The 20,081-nt window shown below is 46.0% G+C and overlaps 1 protein-coding gene across 1 annotated transcript in view; it reads right to left on the minus strand.

The window, feature by feature from the left end:
• Positions 1-6,997: 6,997 nt before the first annotated feature.
• Positions 6,998-20,081, minus strand: part of SYCE1 (synaptonemal complex central element protein 1) — a 121,055-nt gene continuing 107,971 nt past the window's right edge. The window contains exons 8-10 of the mRNA XM_086940326.1: positions 19,490-19,553; positions 16,627-16,693; positions 6,998-7,122 (exon numbers count right to left, since the gene is read on the minus strand). Of these exons, the coding sequence (XP_086796452.1) occupies positions 6,998-7,122; positions 16,627-16,693; positions 19,490-19,553 (256 nt within the window). The remainder of the gene's footprint in view (positions 7,123-16,626; positions 16,694-19,489; positions 19,554-20,081) is intronic.

The raw sequence follows: 20,081 nt of genomic DNA on the forward strand, positions 1-20,081 counted from the left end.
AAAAAAGGGAAAAGCAGAATCAGGGGAGGTGGGAATTTGGAGGAAGAGGGGATATGTACAATCAGAGCTTAGCATGGGCAAGCAGCGATGGGCCGGAGGTTGACAGGCAACCAACAGCAAATGCAGGCTGCCACGTGGAGATTATGTGCCTACGTTTATGATGTCCTCATGAAAAGTAACTGGTGTTAATGTAAAGCGCACCAATACTTTTGGGGTGGTGTTGGCGCTAATAAAACTGCAAAAAACCATCTAAGTGGTCGCTCCCCTCACGCTCTCTGACCACAAAATCAGCCCGCTTTCCCAGCTGTTAAAGCGTCTTCCGAACTGCTTGGTATCGTTACCCATAGAATCTTCGCTGTTAATTCATCTGTTGACATAGCGCCTAATCGTATTTTTATCACAGCATAGCGCGCGTGTAGCTTTTTTGAAGAGCGCTTAATTGTATTTCAATTTATTTTATTCATTCACGTAGCGCAAGGAAACCTAGCGCTTAATTGCCTTGTTGTGACTATTTGGCGCCAGACTGAATTGCTTGAAAAGTTTAGCGCGTGTCTCAAAAGCAAGTTTCATACCTAGCGCCCGACTGCTTTCACTGGTAACATCTTACATTGGTAATGCTTGACTGCATTACATAGAAAGTTGACGTAATTGTGGCTGCTGCTGCCATCTGCTCTGTGAATTTCTAACGCTGCCTTACTGGGTACATTACTTGGAAATAGAAATTAGTTTTAGCCGAGCTCTGTTTTCACTTTCCATTCTCCATTTGGTGTCTGGTTTGTTGTGTGTTCCCTTGGCCCGCCTACCCTCCCAGCCGACCCTCCCACGCTCCGCCCCCCCCACTATCCATTTAAGACGGATGTCCCAACGCGCAGCGTCCACGCGCTTCGGCCGCGCCGAAGGTGCGCCAAAGGTAAGCCCGTCCGCGCCTGGACCGCGCCCAGCGCCAGACCCCCTGGTTCTCTTCATCCCACCCGCATTACTTATGATTCCTCCTCCCTCCTTGCGCTAAACCCCGGCCGACTCCCCAACTGCGCCCAAGCCGCACCTGGACACACCCACGGACCCTTCACATGCAACTCCTGCAAGTTTGACGGCACAAAAACCAATTCCTCTTCCTCTAACACCAAACATAGATCTGACGCCACCCACCTAAAATGCATCCTACTCAACACCCGATCGGTCCACAGCCACGCCATCAACCTTTGGAATCTACTAGACACCATCTCCCCAGACGTCGCCTTCCTAACAGAAACTTGGATGAACGCCTCTTCAGCCCCAGACATCACCATAGCCATCCCGGAAGGCTACAAGATCATCCGAAAAGACCGCACCAAGCAAACAGGAGGAGGCATCGCTATCGTCCACAAGAACACCATCCGTGTCTCAACCAGCTCAGACGACAACCTCACTAGTGCCGAACACCTTCACTTCCAGATCCACACCGACCCCAAGACCACACTCAGAGGCACCCTCCTCTACAGGCCACCAGGACCCCGTGCACAATTCACTGAAGACTTCACTGATTTTATCACCCAACACGCCCTCTCCTCCGAGGACTACATTCTATTGGGAGACCTCAATTTTCACCTGGAAAAGAGAAACGACAACAACACCACCACCCTCTTGGACAATCTCGCCAACCTCGGACTCAAACAACTCGTTAATACCCCCACACACCACGCAGGACACACTCTCGACCCTATCTTCACCTCCAGCAAACATATTTCCTGCAGTCACACCACAGTTCTCCAATGGACGGACCACAGCTGCGTTCACTTTGTTTACAATAAGGCCACAACCCACAACCATCCTCAACCTACCCTGCGAAGAAACTGGAACAAAATCACCATCAACCAGATCTCCACATCGCTTCTTCAGAACCCCCCTGCCTACTCATCGAACACTGATCAAGCAGCCATTAACCTCACTCAATGGCTAACCAACACCGCCGACAACCTAGCACCTTTGAAAAAACGTCAAATCAAACTAGGCAACAAAATCGCACCCTGGTTCAACAATGATCTTAAGAAATCCAAGAAACTCTGTTGCTCCCTTGAGAAGGCCTGGAAAAAAGACCCAAACACCAACACCAGAGACGCCTTCAAAAACGCCACCCGCATACACCACCAATTGATCCGGACTGCCAAGAAAACCGCATTCAAAGACCGACTCGACAAAAACGCCCATAACAGCAAGGAATTATTCAACATCGTAAAAGAGTTCACCAACCCCACTGCCAACTCCAACGACATCACTCCATCTCAAACCCTCTGCGACTCCTTAGCTTCATTTTTCCACGACAAAATCTCAGACATCCACAACAGCTTCGACAACCAACCCGGAAGCCAACCCACTCAACGTTCTACTGATCCCTCACCACCCCTGAACACCCTCAATAACTGGAACCCAATCTCCACTGATGACACCATCCGCCTGATGAACTCCATCCACTCAGGATCCCCCACAGACCCATGCCCTCACCACATCTTCAACAAAGCAGACTCTATCATAGCACCACACCTCCGAGACGTCATCAACTGCTCCCTCAACTCCGGCACCTTTCCAGAAAGCTGGAAACACGCCGAACTCAGCGCCCTTCTGAAAAAACCCACAGCTGACCCCACCGAACTCAAAAACTACCGCCCCATCTCGCTCCTTCCATTCCCGGCCAAAGTCATCGAGAAAGCTGTCAACAACCAACTCGCCGCCTTCCTTGAAGCCAACAAATCCCTCGACTCCTCACAGTCCGGCTTCCGAGCCAAACACAGTACAGAGACCGCACTCATCGCAGCAACAGACGACATCCGAACTCTACTGGACAATGGAGACACAGTCGCCCTCATCCTCCTCGACCTCTCCGCAGCCTTCGACACAGTCTGTCATGACACCCTGCTACAACGACTCAGAAACATCGGAATCCAAGGAAAAGCTCTAGAATGGATCACCTCATTCCTTGCCGGAAGAACTCAAAGAGTACGCCTCCCACCATTCAAGTCAGAGGCCACTGAAGTCATCTGCGGCGTGCCACAAGGATCTTCACTCAGCCCCACCCTCTTCAACGTATACATGAGCCCCCTCGCGACCATCGCACGCCAACACAACCTCAACATCATCTCCTACGCTGACGACACCCAACTGATCCTCTCACTCACCAAAGACCCTAGCATCGCCAAAACGAACCTACATGAAGGAATGAAAGAGGTAGCCGAATGGATGAAGCATAGCCGTCTGAAACTGAATTCAGACAAAACAGAAGTCCTTATCTTAGGTACCTCCCCCTCCGCCTGGGACGACTCTTGGTGGCCAGAAGCCCTCGGAAAAGCACCCATCCCGACGGATCACGCACGGAACCTGGGCATCATCCTGGACTCCTCACTCTCGATGACCAAACAAGTCAACGCCGTCTCTTCATCTTGCTTCAACATTCTTCGCATGCTCAAAAAAACATTTCGCTGGATCCCCACCGAAACTAGAAAAACGGTCACCCACGCATTGGTTACAAGCCGCCTGGACTACGGAAACACCCTTTACGCCGGTACCACCGCAAAACTTCAGAAAAAACTCCAACGCATCCAGAACGCATCAGCCAGACTCATATTAGACATCCCGCGTAAAGAACACATTTCTGGTCACTTGAAAAACCTCCACTGGCTTCCCGTCAATAAGAGGATTACTTTCCGCCTCCTCACCCACGCACACAAAGCTCTTTATGAACTTGGACCCGAATGCCTCAATACACGCCTCTCCTTCTACACCCCCTCCCGCCAACTGCGCTCTTCCAACCAAGCCCTCGCTGCTGTTCCCCGCGTCAACAAAACCACAATGGGAGGAAGATCATTCTCCTACCTAGCGGCCAAAACCTGGAACTCACTTCCCATGCACCTTCGCCTCACTCAAAACCACCTAGCATTCAGAAAACAACTTAAAACTTGGATATTCGAGAAGTATTTCCCCACCTCCCCTCAAGCGCATTGAGACCCTCTGGGTATGTAGCGCGCTATATAAATATTTTGAATTGAATTGAATTGAATGTTAGGCTGGTTTACAGTAGGAAAACATGAGGAAATACATTGCATTGGCAACCACATTAAAAGGACTCCTTTTGCCATGGACGCTGAAGGGCAGTCAGACCTTGATGACATCAAGACTCAGCCTGGCTCCTCTGAAGAGAATTCAAGTTCAGCAAAAACGGCGCACGGAAACACTTCACTGGTGAATGAGGAAATAGTAAGTAAGTGTCCTGACAGGAGAAATTTGAAGAACTCCTACCCAATGAAATGAGAAGCAACAAGGTGGGACATGAACAGTTCAATCATTTCGCACAGGAGAAATGTGGCTCTGTAATTACAGTAGAAGACACAGGTGCTTTAGAAGCTCTGACATGCCCTGTGATAACGCATAACTGATTCACTAGAGGTCTGATTGTATAGCTTTAAACACCACTGCCCAACAACCACTTAAGGTGGAACAAGCACACACACCTAGTACCCACAAGCGCAGAAAATAAACAGAGACTGCACAAGTAGCAAGTAATAGCAGCTGTGTACATATGCTCCAATCAGCAGGTCAGTTATACACTCGCAGGACATTAAAAGGGTGAATACCACCACTCACTATTACAAAACAGATTACAATGGGGGTTTAAAGCAGTAACAGGGAGAAGTTGATTTGTGGTTGGGGCAAGCACCGGGAGGTGCAAGGGAGCAAGCAGAGATAGGAGGGAGGAGGTGGGGGACAAGGAAAGCAGCAATGAAAGGAAATGCACTGTCGGGGTAGAGGTGATCTGTAGACGAGGCATGAGGGCAGGTGGGAGAAGACAGAGCTGGTAAATCATGAGCACTGTGTCAAGTGCTGAAGAAATAAAAAAGGAGGTCCTTAAATGGTTTAAGAAACTGGAGCAGTGGATGTTTACAAGTACTTGGTCCATGCTCTGGAGGGAAGGGCTATTCACAAGAAGAGGCATGACCACTCATGGCAAGGTCAAATAGTGAAAATTAATTTGAGACAGACAATGGAGCAAGCAAATGGGAAGCCTGTAGGTGGGCTGAAGCCCACAGATTAAACACACCATGCCTGTTTGAGGCAGTGAATGGGCTATCTAGCGAAGACCTAATAAAATGAGAAACGTATGCAATCTTGATTTTGCTTTGCTTGCCAAATGGTAACAGCAACTCTTCAAAACATAGCTGCTGACAAATCTTAATGAAAGCATTTCAGACTCGCAACCTATTGTATTTGACTGTGAAAACCAGGAATACACTGGACGCAATGTTACCAAATTACATTAGAACTATACGCTGTAAAAAACCAAAAGCAAAGCGTTTGAAGGCACAATAGCCTACCCCTTGGATTTTATGCAGTTACTCTATAGTTTATGCAATACCTTTGTGGGCAAAACACTCAGAAATATGACAATTACAAGATGATGTATTTCGGAGTACACCCACTTATATGACTTGCAAACATACAGCAAAGAGCCCTCTAAAAAGTTTATTCCTACACACAGCAGCTTTCTCCTGTAATTTAGTGATGAACACCTCCCCCAGCAGGCACACACCTCTGGCCTTTTCATGATGTGCTTAAAGTGCCCTCCATTCTGACAGCTGAAGAAAGCAAGACTAGAAGTGAGAGCAGAGGATATGGCGTTACAGCCAGAGCTGCAGGCTGTGATGCTGGGGAACCAGGTTTGAGTCTCAGTGTTGGCTTGCCATCCTGTGATTCTGGGCAAATCACTTAATCTCCCATGCCTACAATAAAATATATGTGTCGCCGTGTAATGTAACTGGTGCTCATGTAAAAAGCTCCAATACCTTGAGCTAGCGCACACTATCTGCAAAAACCAATGTGATACAAAAACAAGATGGCCGGCGCTGCTTTGGATTGTTCTATGTAAAACTGCACAACAGCGTATCTATAAGCGTCACTTGATGATGCTGGCCTTTACACTGGCTAAGCGGGACATTGCCCGTGCGTGGAAGGCTGGGGATCCACCCCCGCTGTCAGCGTGGAAAAATGGGTTGGACTTTAATATGGGTCTGGAGGTTCCCATTTTTCAGGCACGTAGGTGCCCGATGAAGCATTATAAGATCTGGAAGAGGTGGGCGGACTATCGGGGCTTGGATCTAGAGCCCCATGTTGTGAGAGATGTGAAACTTTAGGGATAAGCTGGGCAGGAGTTGTAGTTCTGGGTTAGTTGGGTCCTGCGAATGTTGTTTTCTTTTTTAATGTGCGGGTGACTGTGTATTAATGTTGGTGGTGCGTAAAGACAGCGTGGGGGGGGGTTGTTTCCTTATAATTTCAGTTTTTGTATCATGTTTATGTAAAATGTCAACGCAACATGTTTTGTTCCATATGTGGCAGGTTGTCTCTCGTTTACAGAGTTCTGCATTGCTTGTGACAATTGACAAAATGAAATGTGTTGTTAAAAAACAAAACTGCAGAACAGCCGGAGGGGTGAGGGATACAGAGCATAAACAATGGGCAGTGGAAAGACGGAGCAAATGAACTGCATGGAGTGCGGGGATGAAAAATAATGTTTTTTAAGTATTAAAAAGTAGTAATATATACAGCAAAAAGCAGAGCTACACAAATAACATGCACTCGACAAAACACGCTTGAGTACAAAGCAAAAAGTAGCGCCAAAAAAAGGAGGTGGAAAAGTTCTAAGAAAGGAGTACTTTGTCTAAGCTCCACTGTTAAGAAAACACACAAAGAAAAAGACGAATACAACTGGAAATAGCATCCTGCAAACAACAGAAAACAAGGAAAACAGAGTGACAAGCATACAAACAATGGAAAGTAAGGCCTTTTAAGATTATTTTTAAATACAAAAGACTTCACAAGCTCAGCGAAAGCGCTGTACAGACAAAACCGAACAACGCGAGTCAGAGCAAACGGAACAAAGCGCCACTATCAGCTCAAGACACAAAAGATTGAGATGATGCAACGCTTCTTCTGTAAACAATGCCCAGGACTTTACAGACACATTTCTGGGAACTCACACAGCTGTGGCTGCTTCCTGGCTGCGCAGAAAAAACATCTCTTCCCTGAAGGCAGGTCCCCGACGGTCAATGGCTTCCAGCTGCTGAAGAACGTGAGCCAGCTTCTCCTCAAGATCCTTCTCTATATAAATATTTGAAATCAAAGGAAGAGATATATACTTAAACCCAAGCCAAGAGAGCCTAGCATATCAAGCATGAAGGAACTCTTGTGTAGCTAAACAACATGGAGTTCAATAAGTGCAGCGAAGGACAATGAACAGCCAATACCATAAAAGAGATTGAAAGCAATGAACATTATTGAACGAAATAAAAGACAAACTTAAGACAGACTTAAGACAGACTTAAGTTAGGGATTTTGTCTTAAGTCTGACTTAAGTCTGTTTCAAGTTTGTCTTAAGACAAATTTAAGACAAAATCCTAACTTCTGTGAATACCAAAAGTAGTACGTTTAGGATTTTGTCTTAAGTTAGTTCTGTGAATCGGCCCCAATGAGCCAATTTAAGGAAAGCACTATACACTTCAAGCCAAATAACCAGTCTGATGAAGGTTAGTGGAAATTGTATGCATTTCAACAGAAACGTCAATTGAATTAATTATTTTGCGTGAACTGTACACACATGCAGCAGAATTCATGTTTCCTAACCATCTCCTTGAAACATGAACACTAGCAAAAGCATACCTTTCCTAGGTCAAGGTGGTATTTTCCTGGGACAAAAATGTCCCCTGCCTGGGATACAAACCTGTTCCCCTGCCCTGAGTGGCCGACTCTATGTATCCTGTTTTTTAAAATATCTAGTCCTATCTTCACACTGATCTAGTGTGCGTTGAGGTGTTACCCTGTTTATTGGCATGAATGAGGTTCTGGGCCTGTCTTGTGAAATGGAGGTGCACAACAAGATCCTGAGGCCTAGGTAGGGCTTTGCAGGTGGTGCTTTGGTCAAGATAGAGCTTTGCCTAGGTTAGGGCTTTGTAGACTGAGCTTCGGTGGAAATTTACAGTGTTCAGGGTAGGGATTTGTAGAGAAGGGTCAAGATGGCACTTTTAGAGGAGGTCTAAATTTGCCTTACTGAAGGGATGTGGATGGGGCTTTATCCCCAGTGGAATTCCAAATGTATCAATGGTTTAGTAGGCCTTGTTATCCTCGACTCCATCTGCCGCCTTTGGAAGCTTGAATTGAGCCTGACCCAAAACACCTTTCTCTGGGGTGCCCGGTATAACAGAGTATGAAGACCACGGGTCTAGAGTCATTGAACGGAATGTCCATCGGTGATGCTTGCACAACGCTAGAAAATCTGGTTGACGTCATACAGGCAGGCCTTCCAAGGACAACACTGGTGCCAACTGCTCTGTGAATGCAGTACGTGATGTCTAGGGCTGCAAGGATAACGTATTTTGCATGCATCTTGCACATCATGAATTGCCTGACCCAGAGAGGCCCTACGGTCTTCCGGGACTCCCATGAAAATCTCACTGGTCATGTCCCATGAGGTCATATATCTGCCCAACAGGCCCATGGCGTTTGTCGGCGGAAATGTCCTACTGGTGGAAGAAACTACCATCCTTTCCGATTCTTAATCATGGAAATTGGTCAGAAATTAGTTAAGATTAACTTTACTGATGGAAGCCTGCAGAATAAAAGACTCCAAGGAAGGGTAGCTGGTATGGAAATCCAGATCACGGGGTGCAGGTGTATAACAGCATGGTTTGGACCACATAGCCATTAAGGCATCTCTGAGGGCGTTATTAAATGAGAGTAAGGGCTTCAAAGTCGCGAGGCCAGTTTGGAGAATCTTTGTCAGAACATTTGTTTTAGTCTCAATGTGGACAACTGCAATTCTAATACCTCAGGTGCCCTCCAAACCACCATCGCAAACAAGACGCTTTCCTCCATTAGTGGCTTATGAGGGCAGCCATGCTCTGTTTCAGGGGAGGTGTTCAGCACACTGCCATTTTGTAAGTTAAGTTATAAGGTATCAACAGTTTAATGATGGTGAAGTAAAACATTGCCCTCTACATGCTCATCAGTACCCTGGGGTATTCTCAATTTTGATATAGGATAGGGCTCTGAGCCAAAACAAGAATAGAGCCTTTGCTGATAGTTTCAGAGGAATCACCTTAAAATCAGGCAGCAAAACCACTGGTTGCACGTTAAGTTATTTTGTGCAACATCAGACAAGCTTGGGTTGACATCAGTTTGGGACCAGACAATGATGTCAGCACTGAATCACTGATCCGCGCTGGTGGAGCCGGCAACTGCGTTGGTGCAGCCAAAACCGGCATGGATTGTGGGTCCAGCTCTGATCCTTGTTCCAGTACGAGACTAGGAACATGTCCCAATGGGGCATACAGCATCAGGGAAGGATGTACCAGCGATAACCAGACTCTAAACTCCTCTGGCTCTGTGGGGCCGGAAAGTGCCTCAGAGGGAGCTGGAAACATACTAAAGATTTGCAGCACGGCCTCCGTTGATGCCTCGATCTGCTGCAGGGTCAACAATGGCCAAGGAAACTCGGAGTTCATCGGGACCAACCAAGGTTAGCTAGAGATCTTGAAGGAGTGGGCCTTAGATCTTAACCACCCTCACTTTCTTGTACTTGGATTGTGACTTCGACTTACTGAAGATTGTGAGAGGGAAGTGGCTCACCTAAGGACCTTTTCACAGGTCACTCTTGCCCAATTCAAGGAAGTCATTTTAGCATGTAAATCAGGCTCTCCCTCCGATTCCTGTCCTCCTAGCATCCTACATCAACTGATTGACACTGTCAATCCCATCATCAATGAAATAGTTAACACTTCCCTCAGTAATGGTATCGTCCCTAGTGCATGGAAACATGGCACTGTTAAACCTCTGACGAAGAAACCAAACAAACCCCCTTCTGATCTGACCAACCTCCGCCCTATCTCTCTCCTCCCAGTTTTGGGTAAAATCACAGAACAAATAGTCTACAGGGAACTCAAAGCCCACCTGGAAGCAAACAATATTCTCCACCCCCAAAAATCAGGATTCCGTCCTCAGCACTCAACAGAAACAGCCCTGATCGAGTTGACTGACTCCATAAAAACCCTCCAAGACCAAAGGAAAAACGCCGTACTGATTTTGTTGGACCTCACGGCAGCGTTCGACACAATTTCCCACCAAATACTCCTAGACAGACTCAAGGACATTGGCATCGCCGACCTGGCACTGGACTGGATAATATCCTTCCTTTCCGAAAGATCTCAATCCGTGAAACTAGGACCCTTCAACTCCACAGAGAAAAAGATTTGATCAGGAGTCCCACAGGGCTCCATTTTAAGCCCACTGCTTTTTAACGTCTATCTCATACCCCTCATCTCCCTGATCGAATCATACGGTATCACTGTTACATCCTACGCCGACGATACCCAACTTATAGTCCCGCTAGAAGAGAACTCCACGAGTGCCGAACAAAACCTAACAAACTGCCTGAAAGATGTCTTCCTGTGGATGGAAACCAACCACCTCAAATGTAACACAGGGAAGACAGAAATCCTCCCCATAGGGAAAAACGTCAACTTCTGTCCCCATCTCTGGTGGCCAAAGGACTCCACAGCCCCCCCCCCACAGACCGTCACCACTGCAAGAAACCTTCGTGTTATCTTCGACACTGACCTGTCCTTTGACCAGCATGTCAGGACCGTCGCAGGAAGCTGCTTCGGAATCATCAAATCCCTTAAACATTTTTTTGATTTCCTTCCAATTGAAGCCAGAAAGACGGTTACCGTGGCACTAATTCTATCGCGCATAGACTACTGCAACGGCCTCCTGGCAGGTGTGAAGAAAACCACACTCAAAAAACTCCAGAGTGTCCAACACTCGGCGGCGAGGCTGGTGCTCAAACTTCCCAGAAGATCCTCAGCCTCTTCCGCCCTGAGAACCCTCCACTGGTTACCCTTGCACAAAAGGATCCTGTTCAAGATCCTAACCGTGGCTTTCCGGGCTTTCAACCATATTGGTCCCAAGCACCTAGTCAAACGCTATCCCCACTATAACCCTCACAGGTCCCTGAGATCCTCCAACAACAACCTTCTAACACCAGTCAGGTTCAACCTAAAAATCAAAGGGGGTAAAACTCTTACCCACTTATCCTCCAAAGCATGGAATGCCATGCCTCAGCATCTGAGATCCCTGACAAAGGAAAGCCTATTCAGGAAACAACTGAAAACATGGATCTTTAGCCTATCAGACGAGTATGTGCGGGATACCATCTAAATCCTGCTTTAAATCCTCCCCCTTCCGCACACCTTCCAGTTAGCGCCAGGATGCTTCTTCCGAAGCGACAGTCGCGCTTTATAAATACCGTTCCCAATTCCCCAATTCCCAATCAGACGCTGGATGTACATAACTTCTTCTTAAGGTTGGTGACGCACAGACTCACCTCCTAGTCCCAGATCACCTGCGGGTGCCTTAGGGTGCATTGGTCATACGACTTGAAGTTGAGACTCGAGGACAGACCCTCATCGGGTCCATGACAACATCTGCTTACGGCAGTCTTGGCATGGCTTAAAGCTTGGTTTTTATCGGGACGCAGGAAGTGATGTCAGTATGCAGGGGCGACACTTATGTGCATCTCCACTCAGTGATTTCTGGGATGATGCAGAGCCGGGGCAGAGCCACACAATGCCACCTAAAGGCGCACACGAGCAATGATAAAAGCCCCCCCCCCGGATCCAGTCTGATGATCAGGGGTATATTTCAAAAGTGAGGGATCTGCAGTTAGAAGTATACTTCAGAAAGGGAAATAAAGCCCACTCGTTTTCAAAGAGAGTTTGATATAAGAGAATGGATGAGGGGGATTTGAAGAGAAGAATAGAAACCAGACAAGCTGTGGGGGTGATAAAAAAAGAAATGATACTACAATCGAAGGAAGAATTGTCGCTTAGAACGGTGATGTATCGTGAAAAGAGAAAGGATCCACAACATAGCTCTGTGGTTTGTCAACTAGTAAGGGGCATTGCTTTAGGTGGGATAAGCATCAGGCAACACAATAAGATCGGTTTACATAAAAGCAGAACCAAATGAGTGCCGTGTTAGAGATACTTAATATGGTTAAGCGTGTAAGTAGAATGGAATGTTCATCAGTGTCAAAAGCAGATTAGATGTCAATAAGATGACAGTGATAGATTGACAGGTAAGATATGCTCTGATGCTAATCTTTACCATATGGGAGGGCTCTGTTTCCGAAGAGTGAAAGACCACAAATCCAGGTAGGAAAAGGATAAGTTAGTTGAGTGTGTGGGTCTGAGCTACACCAGGTGGTCTAGTGTTTTGGGAAATAATGTAGTTGAAAGGCAGGATGGTAGTAGGGGAGGGATGAAGGACCTGTAATGGACTTCATTAGTAGTGAAGGGATCACAGCAGTTTTAAAACAATGAGGGTGATTGCAAAAGTGTAGGTAATGATGGAAAACAATGGAGAACCAAGATAGGAATTGGGATGCAAGGGCCAGATGCGTGGTAGTTTGCAAAGCAAAAGAACATCCTTACGCTCAAGTTGATTTCATAATTTTAAGTACTGAGTGTGCTGTGAAGGGTTATAGTTGTGAGGGAGGCATTGTGTGCAGTGTGAGCGATATCAGAAATATATTCTGTAGGAAGAGGCGTGGTGAGAAAATGATAAAACGACTGTGGCAGAGTCAGATGTAGAAAGACTTAAAACGGTGTAGTGTTGAGGACCTATGAAGGGCTTGAAACCAAAAAAAGCTGCTGACAAGAGATAACCTGCACTAAGAGTACTGAGGTTTATAGAGACAGCACTTAGTCCTGAAGAACTGTATTTCAGGTGGGTTCTTATAAAATGTACTATATCCTCTTTGAATTTACATTAAACTTCCAGATCAAGCTTGAGATTAATTCGAAACTGTACCTATATAGTTAATTTCAAGCCACAACTTCAAGTAGGCCCTACTCTGATCTGCCAAAGCTTTTGCTTCACGACTTACAGTTGTCCTCATCCAGACATAACATAATATCAGTGGAAACTAATTGAAATAATAACAGCTTGCTTTGATGTAACTACTTCAAACAGAGGATTCTTTTTCAAGTCAAAAGGGCAATATTCCACCAACTCTTAAATCGAGGTCGGCATCAGACCTTCACTTGTCAGCCTGACTTTGGTCTCTTATCCCTCCAAGAATTCTTTACAGAGACCTTCTCTAGGCTTTCTGACTTTCTTCACTATTTACATTGGACTCATTTATCAATTGTTTTTGTGGCGATTTGTGGTTATATTTCCATCATAATCTTTAAAGAGTGACCAATAGGCTTTTATTCCTACAATTTATTTTAATTTGTCTTCTCTGATAACTTCAAGCTGGTGAGAACCTTTAACTTATTTTCTACTTTAGTTGAAACTGTTGTCAATGCTGCTTTATATAACACCCCACTATTTCTTTATGGGAACCGCCTTATACTCATGCCCACCTACCAAAAGTGAACGAAGGCACTTTCATTTGATTTTTTTACTCTGGGCAGTATGGAAGCTTAGTTACAGATCACACATCAATACTATACCCCAGAGCCTGCCGGCCTCTGTTATACATGGAATAACACTCACAATCCAAGACAACGCTTTGATCTTTGTGCTGTGACTTCTTCCTGTGCCTAGGGGCACCATGGGATCCCAGGACTGGACTCTGTGACTCCCTTCTTCTTTCTTTTAAACCCATCTTTCCAACTTCTGTTTAAATTTGAGGACTTGAATGAAGTACAAGTAAAATACCAACAAGGAGGCATTTGCAATAGAGGATGTGCCGTGGGAATGCTGAGGAATATTCAACAGATAACGTAACGTAATGATATATATCACAACCTTAAACTAAATTGAGATGATTACGAGATTTAAGGGAGGAGGGATTCTCTGTCTGAAATGCAGTATATTCGGATGCATCCCAACTGAAGCACAGAAATCACTGCTGAGGAGTAGCAGTCATTGTATTTCACTGTTAGCAGAAGCTCATTTATCCTATACAGCATGTCTGATATTCAAGTATGGGCGAAATTTGCGAATTCGTGTGAAAGCAAATTCGCGGTCCGCAAAATCCGCAAATTTGAGCGAACTTACAGATTTTTTTATTTTTGCGTGTTTGCAGGGTTTTTTTTCAGCGCGGCTACCGCAAACTTACCCATGCGGTCATTTTTGGGCGCGGCCATCTTGTTTGCAGGAGGAAAACAACTCGGCAAACTCAGAATCAAGGTAAGTCAACGCAGTGCCTGCGAGATTGTATTTTTGAAGCACGAACATGCAAAAAAAATTCACGAACTTGCGAATTGTTTGGCAATTTTGCACGATTCGTGGACCGCGAAATTGCCAAAAATCCGCAAATTCCACGAGCGGAACGAATTTTCAGCCCATGCTTACTGATATTGACACACTGAATCTATCTGCTTAGAGTTTGTCATAACTATAAGTACATATCTCTTTATTTTTCAACCCAAATCCTTTGCTGGTGCCTGTGTAAATAGCATTTGCCTCCACAAAGATGGCACACAACACTCAGGTACATAATACAACGCATGAACAACTGTGCCCAAAATGCCAAGCACAGAACACTGGACAGAGGGAATGAGCTCAGTTTATTGAACCATACTTTGGAAATATTATTATAATACAGGATATGAGCATATAATACATTTTCCAATAAAAAAGGTTACAAATTATGAGTCATAGATCTGTCGTAACTCGTGTGTGTTATATATATATTCATACATCTATACTACTATAATAAAGCAGAAACTTTCAGGCTTTGAGGCGGGTAAACTCGGGAACCACTGTGCCAATCTACACACCTGATACACTGTTGAAATCGGCAGGGTGTGTAGATGGTTATAGGCTACATAAATTAAAAAAATAAAAGTTATTTAAAATTTTAGATTAAAAAAAAAGTAGTCCCTCAAAAGTAGCGCTGGCCGCAACGTGCGTGGTCACGTTAGGAGCACGGTGAGGAGCGGCGTCCGAGGAGCGGCGGACATGGCACGGGGGAGGAGCGGTGATGTCAGGAGCAGAGGACCGGCGGCGGAGGAGGAGCGGCGGACATGGCGCAGGGGAGGAGCGGTGGTCCGAGCGGACAGGCGGGAGCAGCGCCAGCGGAGGTAAGGGCACTCATGGAGGGGCAGGCGGGGGACGAGATAGGCCGGGCCAGGCGGTGGAGCGGGACAGGCCTGGCCGGGTGGGGGACGTGACGGGCCAGGCCGGGCGGGGGACGGGACGGGCCGGGCGGGCAGCGGTCGGGGAAGCCTGAGGACAAGAAAGAGAACGCAAACGGTGCACTACAAATGTCAGACAAACGGTGCATTACAGGAGGAAAAGGAGGAAAAAGTGAAGTGTAGCCAGAGGGGTTTTAACCTGCGTCCCTTGGGTGAAGTGGAGGGAAGGGGGTGGATAACGTGTGCACGAGGAAAAAGTGACGTGTGCAGGTTACAAAAGTGGGGCGGGCGGAGGCCCTGAAGCAAAGTAAATTACAGGAGGAAAAAGTGACATCTGCAGGTTACAAAAGCGGGGCGGGAGGGGGCCCTGAAGCCTAATTGCTCCCGGGCAACGTCGGGACGGGCTGCTAGTATATATATATACTAGCAGCCCGCCTCAGCGTTGCCTGGGGCAGAAAGGGGCTGCGGGCAGTACACCCGCTCCCGCCCCGACCCCCTCCCGCACCGACTCCCTCCCGCCCCGACTCACTCGCGCCCCCCTCCCGCCCAGACTCACTCGCGCCCCCCCTCCCGCCCAGACTCACTCGCGCCCCCCTCCCGCCCAGACTTACTCGCGCCCCCTCCCGCCCAGACTTACTCGCGCCCCCCTCCCGCCCAGACTCACTCGCGCCCCCCTCCCGCCCAGACTCACTCACGCCCCTACCTCCTCCGAAACTGCTGCCTCCACACCTTTCCTCGGGCCCCGCAACCTTCGGCAGCTCCGAGCCACGTTCAGTGCACTCAAGTGCGGACCCTCCGCTCCACCGCACTCCCCGTTGTCGCCATCTCGCACACAGCTCGCTGCAGAGCCGTAGTCATAGAAGAGAGACACGGCCCTGACAGACTGCAATCGAGGCATTACTGCACCGCCCTCCTCCTTGTCGTCATGACGCACGTCGCGTCGTGGCCAGCGCTAGGTCCCGGCCGGAGCTACTTTCTGGGGGGGGACTACTTTGTTTACAAACGTAATTTTTTTAATTTACTTTTTTTTGTAATTTATATAGCCTATGTCCATCTACACACCCTGACATTTTCATAGATGTATCGGGTGTGTAGATTGGCGCTGTGGTTCCTGAGTTTACCTTGCCAAAAGGTGCAAGTTCTCTCTTTATAATAGTAGTATAGATTTATACATATATATATATATATATATATATATATATATATATATATATATATATAGTATGTATGTACATATGCATACACTTATTGGTCTATCTAGTTAATTCAGAAGTGCATATGTTTATGCTGTTTTCAAAACAATGCAGTTACGTGGATCACATAGATTGACCAGGGGATCAGTTACATTGTTAGGTCAGTGAAATAGTGACAAAGTGAGTGGGAAAAGCAAAGACAAATAAACAGAGAATTTATCTAGACTAATAGACATCACAGCCCTAAATCCCAATACTGACTACTATACCTTCAGCAAGTAAATCTTGTTTTCTGCTCTCCATGTTGTCTATCTCTGAAGCCAATCTTTTCTCTGTCTGAAAGAAGCAGACTTTATGAATCTAAGGCACAATAATGAGGCACAGTGTACAGTGCTGCATATGTATATAAGCTGCACACTCTATATTTAGTAACACCCGATGGCTGGGGTTATGGTTATTGGCTGCAGTACTGTAAGGGAAGCTAATCATAAACAATGTAAAAAGTGCACAAAAAATGCGCTGTGCTTACATTTTAGTAATGCTAAAAAAGTTTACATGTACTAAATCTACAATGTTAAAAATAAAATTTTGACACAACTGTAGACTTGGACCTTTAACCCACATCACGCTTATAGCTTCATAATAAAATATAAACAAGTGCTGGCATAGCCAATCATTCTGACTTCGCCAAGGCTGATATTGGTTTTGCCAATGTGTGAGCAGTGCAAGCACTTGCAAAGAAATCACAGACGGGTGTCTATATTGGAATTCTATTGCGTGCATTGTTTATCACATATATGCCATTTTAAAATGACCACCATACTGCGTCATGCTTTGTGTAGACGCAGCAGGACAATTTGGTGGCCACTTTGGAGTTTGCACTGCAAAGGATTTCATGAACCTTGAGGAAGTTATAAGGGTTAATCCAAGTGGACTGCCATCTCTCAAGAATAAGCAAGAGTTTTTAGACCTGCGGGGAAGCCCTGCAGCCAGCATATTGCCTGGTAGTGCATCTTCCACATGCAGCCTCAGTACAGAAAGCGCCGGCACTAAGTGGAGCCTTTCATTCGCTGAAGGGACACTAGCACAAGCAGATTTCGGGTACGGCTTCCACATGTGTAAACCACACTAAGCAGGAAGCATCACCTCATGACAAAGAGCAAAGATGGGGTGAAAAAGAGAAGGGTAGAGAGGGATAGGAAGGTGAATATGTGACTACAAGAAATTTGGAGAGGTGTTAAGATGGGGGATCCAACAAGTGGACCGAAGAGAGTGATCACTATCTCGGGGTAGAAGAAAAATCTGAGACTTATCAAAAATAGGGTTGTTAGACCTGTCAGCCTTAGGGTGGCTTTCCCCCAAACTTTTTGCATTCCTCCTCCATTTTTCCTAATGTCGTTTTTCCTGGCATTAGGACTTCGTGTACTTTAGCACAAGTTCTAAAGTGCACGTGCTCACTCCTTCAAACATGGTAATATTGGCTTATCTCCAATTGCCATATTTAACGTACTTGTAAGTCTCTAGTAAAGTGCCACTAAATATGTCAGGGCCTGTAAATTAGTTGCTACTATACAGAGGTGGAGGAACAGCTGGGTTTCTGTTGGTGAAGCCTAAAAAAGCTCTTCTTGCAGAATTTTCTCACCCAGTGGCTCAGCCACAATAGAGCCGTTGGTTCACACTGGTGGTAGTCTGCTGTTTTTATGAGGGTCTATCCCTTCTGTCTTTCCATGACTGTGCCTGCCATGCGCGGCACAGCAGACTCGGGCAGCAACAATAAAGACCCTGCACATGAGGACCATTTTATAGGTTTTCTCAAGACAATTTTCAAAAGAACCAAGAAAATTTGAAAAACATAGTGTGAGCTCGGCATTCAGAATTCAGCTGTGCGTACAGAGCATCTACCTATTGATTTGAGTGGATGGAATTTAGACACAACGATCCCGGGCCAGCTAGGTGGGAGGCTATAAGGCAGGCAGTCCAATACCGGGGCACAGGTGAATGTCTCCACTAACCTGGTGGCTGCCAGTCAAAGTCTAAATCAGCCAAGAATCTCTTCCCCTTTGCTAGCTATATCTTTGCGGTCGAAGATACTCTTGCATGTGCAAGTATCTGTCTTCACTGATGTGTATATGTGCAAACTGAGGGTATTCAGGAGTCAGGTTGACAAACCAGCAGGCACCAAATCATGAAAGAATGTCTAGCTTCTGCAGTTGGCAAGAAAGGGTTGGTGTACTCTCACTAGAATACACTCCGCCACCTATCTACTTACTCACCAACTCCATACATTGTTGTCTACTCCCTCATCCACTCATGCAACCGCTTACTTAACCCACCCATCCAGTGTCCCACCCACTCACACTGCATTTGGTCACTCATCCATAAATCCACCCACTTACCTATCTACCCTTCCATCTATATGTGCCCTCTTTCATATACCCACTCACCCATCCACTTGCTCACCCATCAATGTACCTACTCACCCACATGCAAAAACAAACTTCCTCATCAAGATGAAATGGCAATTTTTTTTTAAACATTTCAGATCAGTTGCCAGTGCTAATGCCGCTGCTTTATAATTCTCTTGACTCTCTCAAGTTGCAGAATGAGTTGAAACTGGATGAATTTCTTTCTAATGTTTGTGGCCCAGAACTTTAGGGTTCATATCATTTTCTGAGGGGTATTTTCATCATTCTTAATCAGCTGTAACCAGCAGCATGAACATAATGTATCTGTTGGTGCATTTTCCCTCAAACGCAAGCAATATGAATTGTGATCAGCTGAAGGTGGGCTAGCTAGCAGGCCTTTGTTTCTCTACTCTACCCATCCACCTATCCTCTTGTCCTGCATACAGAATACAAAACAAACTGAAGAGCGCCATGTGTAGTCTTGTTAACATAGTAATAGATCCAGTGAAGATAGATGGGATGTGGGCTCGATCAAAACATCTCACAGACTGCAGTCTAATGACAATGGATACAGTAAACATTAAAGGTCTGTAACGCATTCCAATTTCCCAGCTCGAGATAACAGGAGAATGTGCAGAATTATATTGGCTCCCACAATCACACCCTCTGGCAGCCCATCTGAGACTCCCTCTCTCACTCTGCCAGTCTGCAGGGGAGCCGTCCTTACATGAAACTCCCAGAGGCTCTTGTGTTTCTTGATGAGCTCCTCCAGCTGCTTCTCAAATTCTAACCTAAAAAAAGACGAAAGAGGTGAGTTAAGGCAGCCCGAGGCCTGAGAACGCGAAGTATACACTCTTGGGAAAAAGCTGCTTTGCTTAACGTGGGCTGCCCAATTTTGAAATGGACTCTGCAGTGTGATTCAAGAAATATGGCTTTGAATAACTTTCTGGCATATAGCTCAGTATATTGTCTCATAATAGGAAACATAAACTCACTGTATCTTTAAAGATGATGACAGGCTTATTAAATGAGACAATATGATCAATACAATTTAAGCAGGGTTGTTGTTTTGTTAGTAGCTACAAGAAATGGAAAAAACACCAGGCGCTGTAATGTTTCATTGTGTTAACTCATCAGAGGTACCTTCCAGTTATTTCATAATAACTTCTGTGGAGAAGTATGTTACGTTATGGCAGCTATCACTTGTAAATAATGCAACTGCTACTAGTGGCAACACTCAAAACTGTCTGCAATGATTGTAGCCGTCCTTATATACGTTTGGCTGGAGAGTGTATAATTGTAGTGTGTCCTATGTGGGT

The sequence above is a fragment of the Lissotriton vulgaris genome, chromosome 10 (assembly GCF_964263255.1).
Source record: "Lissotriton vulgaris chromosome 10, aLisVul1.2, whole genome shotgun sequence".
Taxonomy (NCBI): domain Eukaryota; kingdom Metazoa; phylum Chordata; class Amphibia; order Caudata; family Salamandridae; genus Lissotriton; species Lissotriton vulgaris.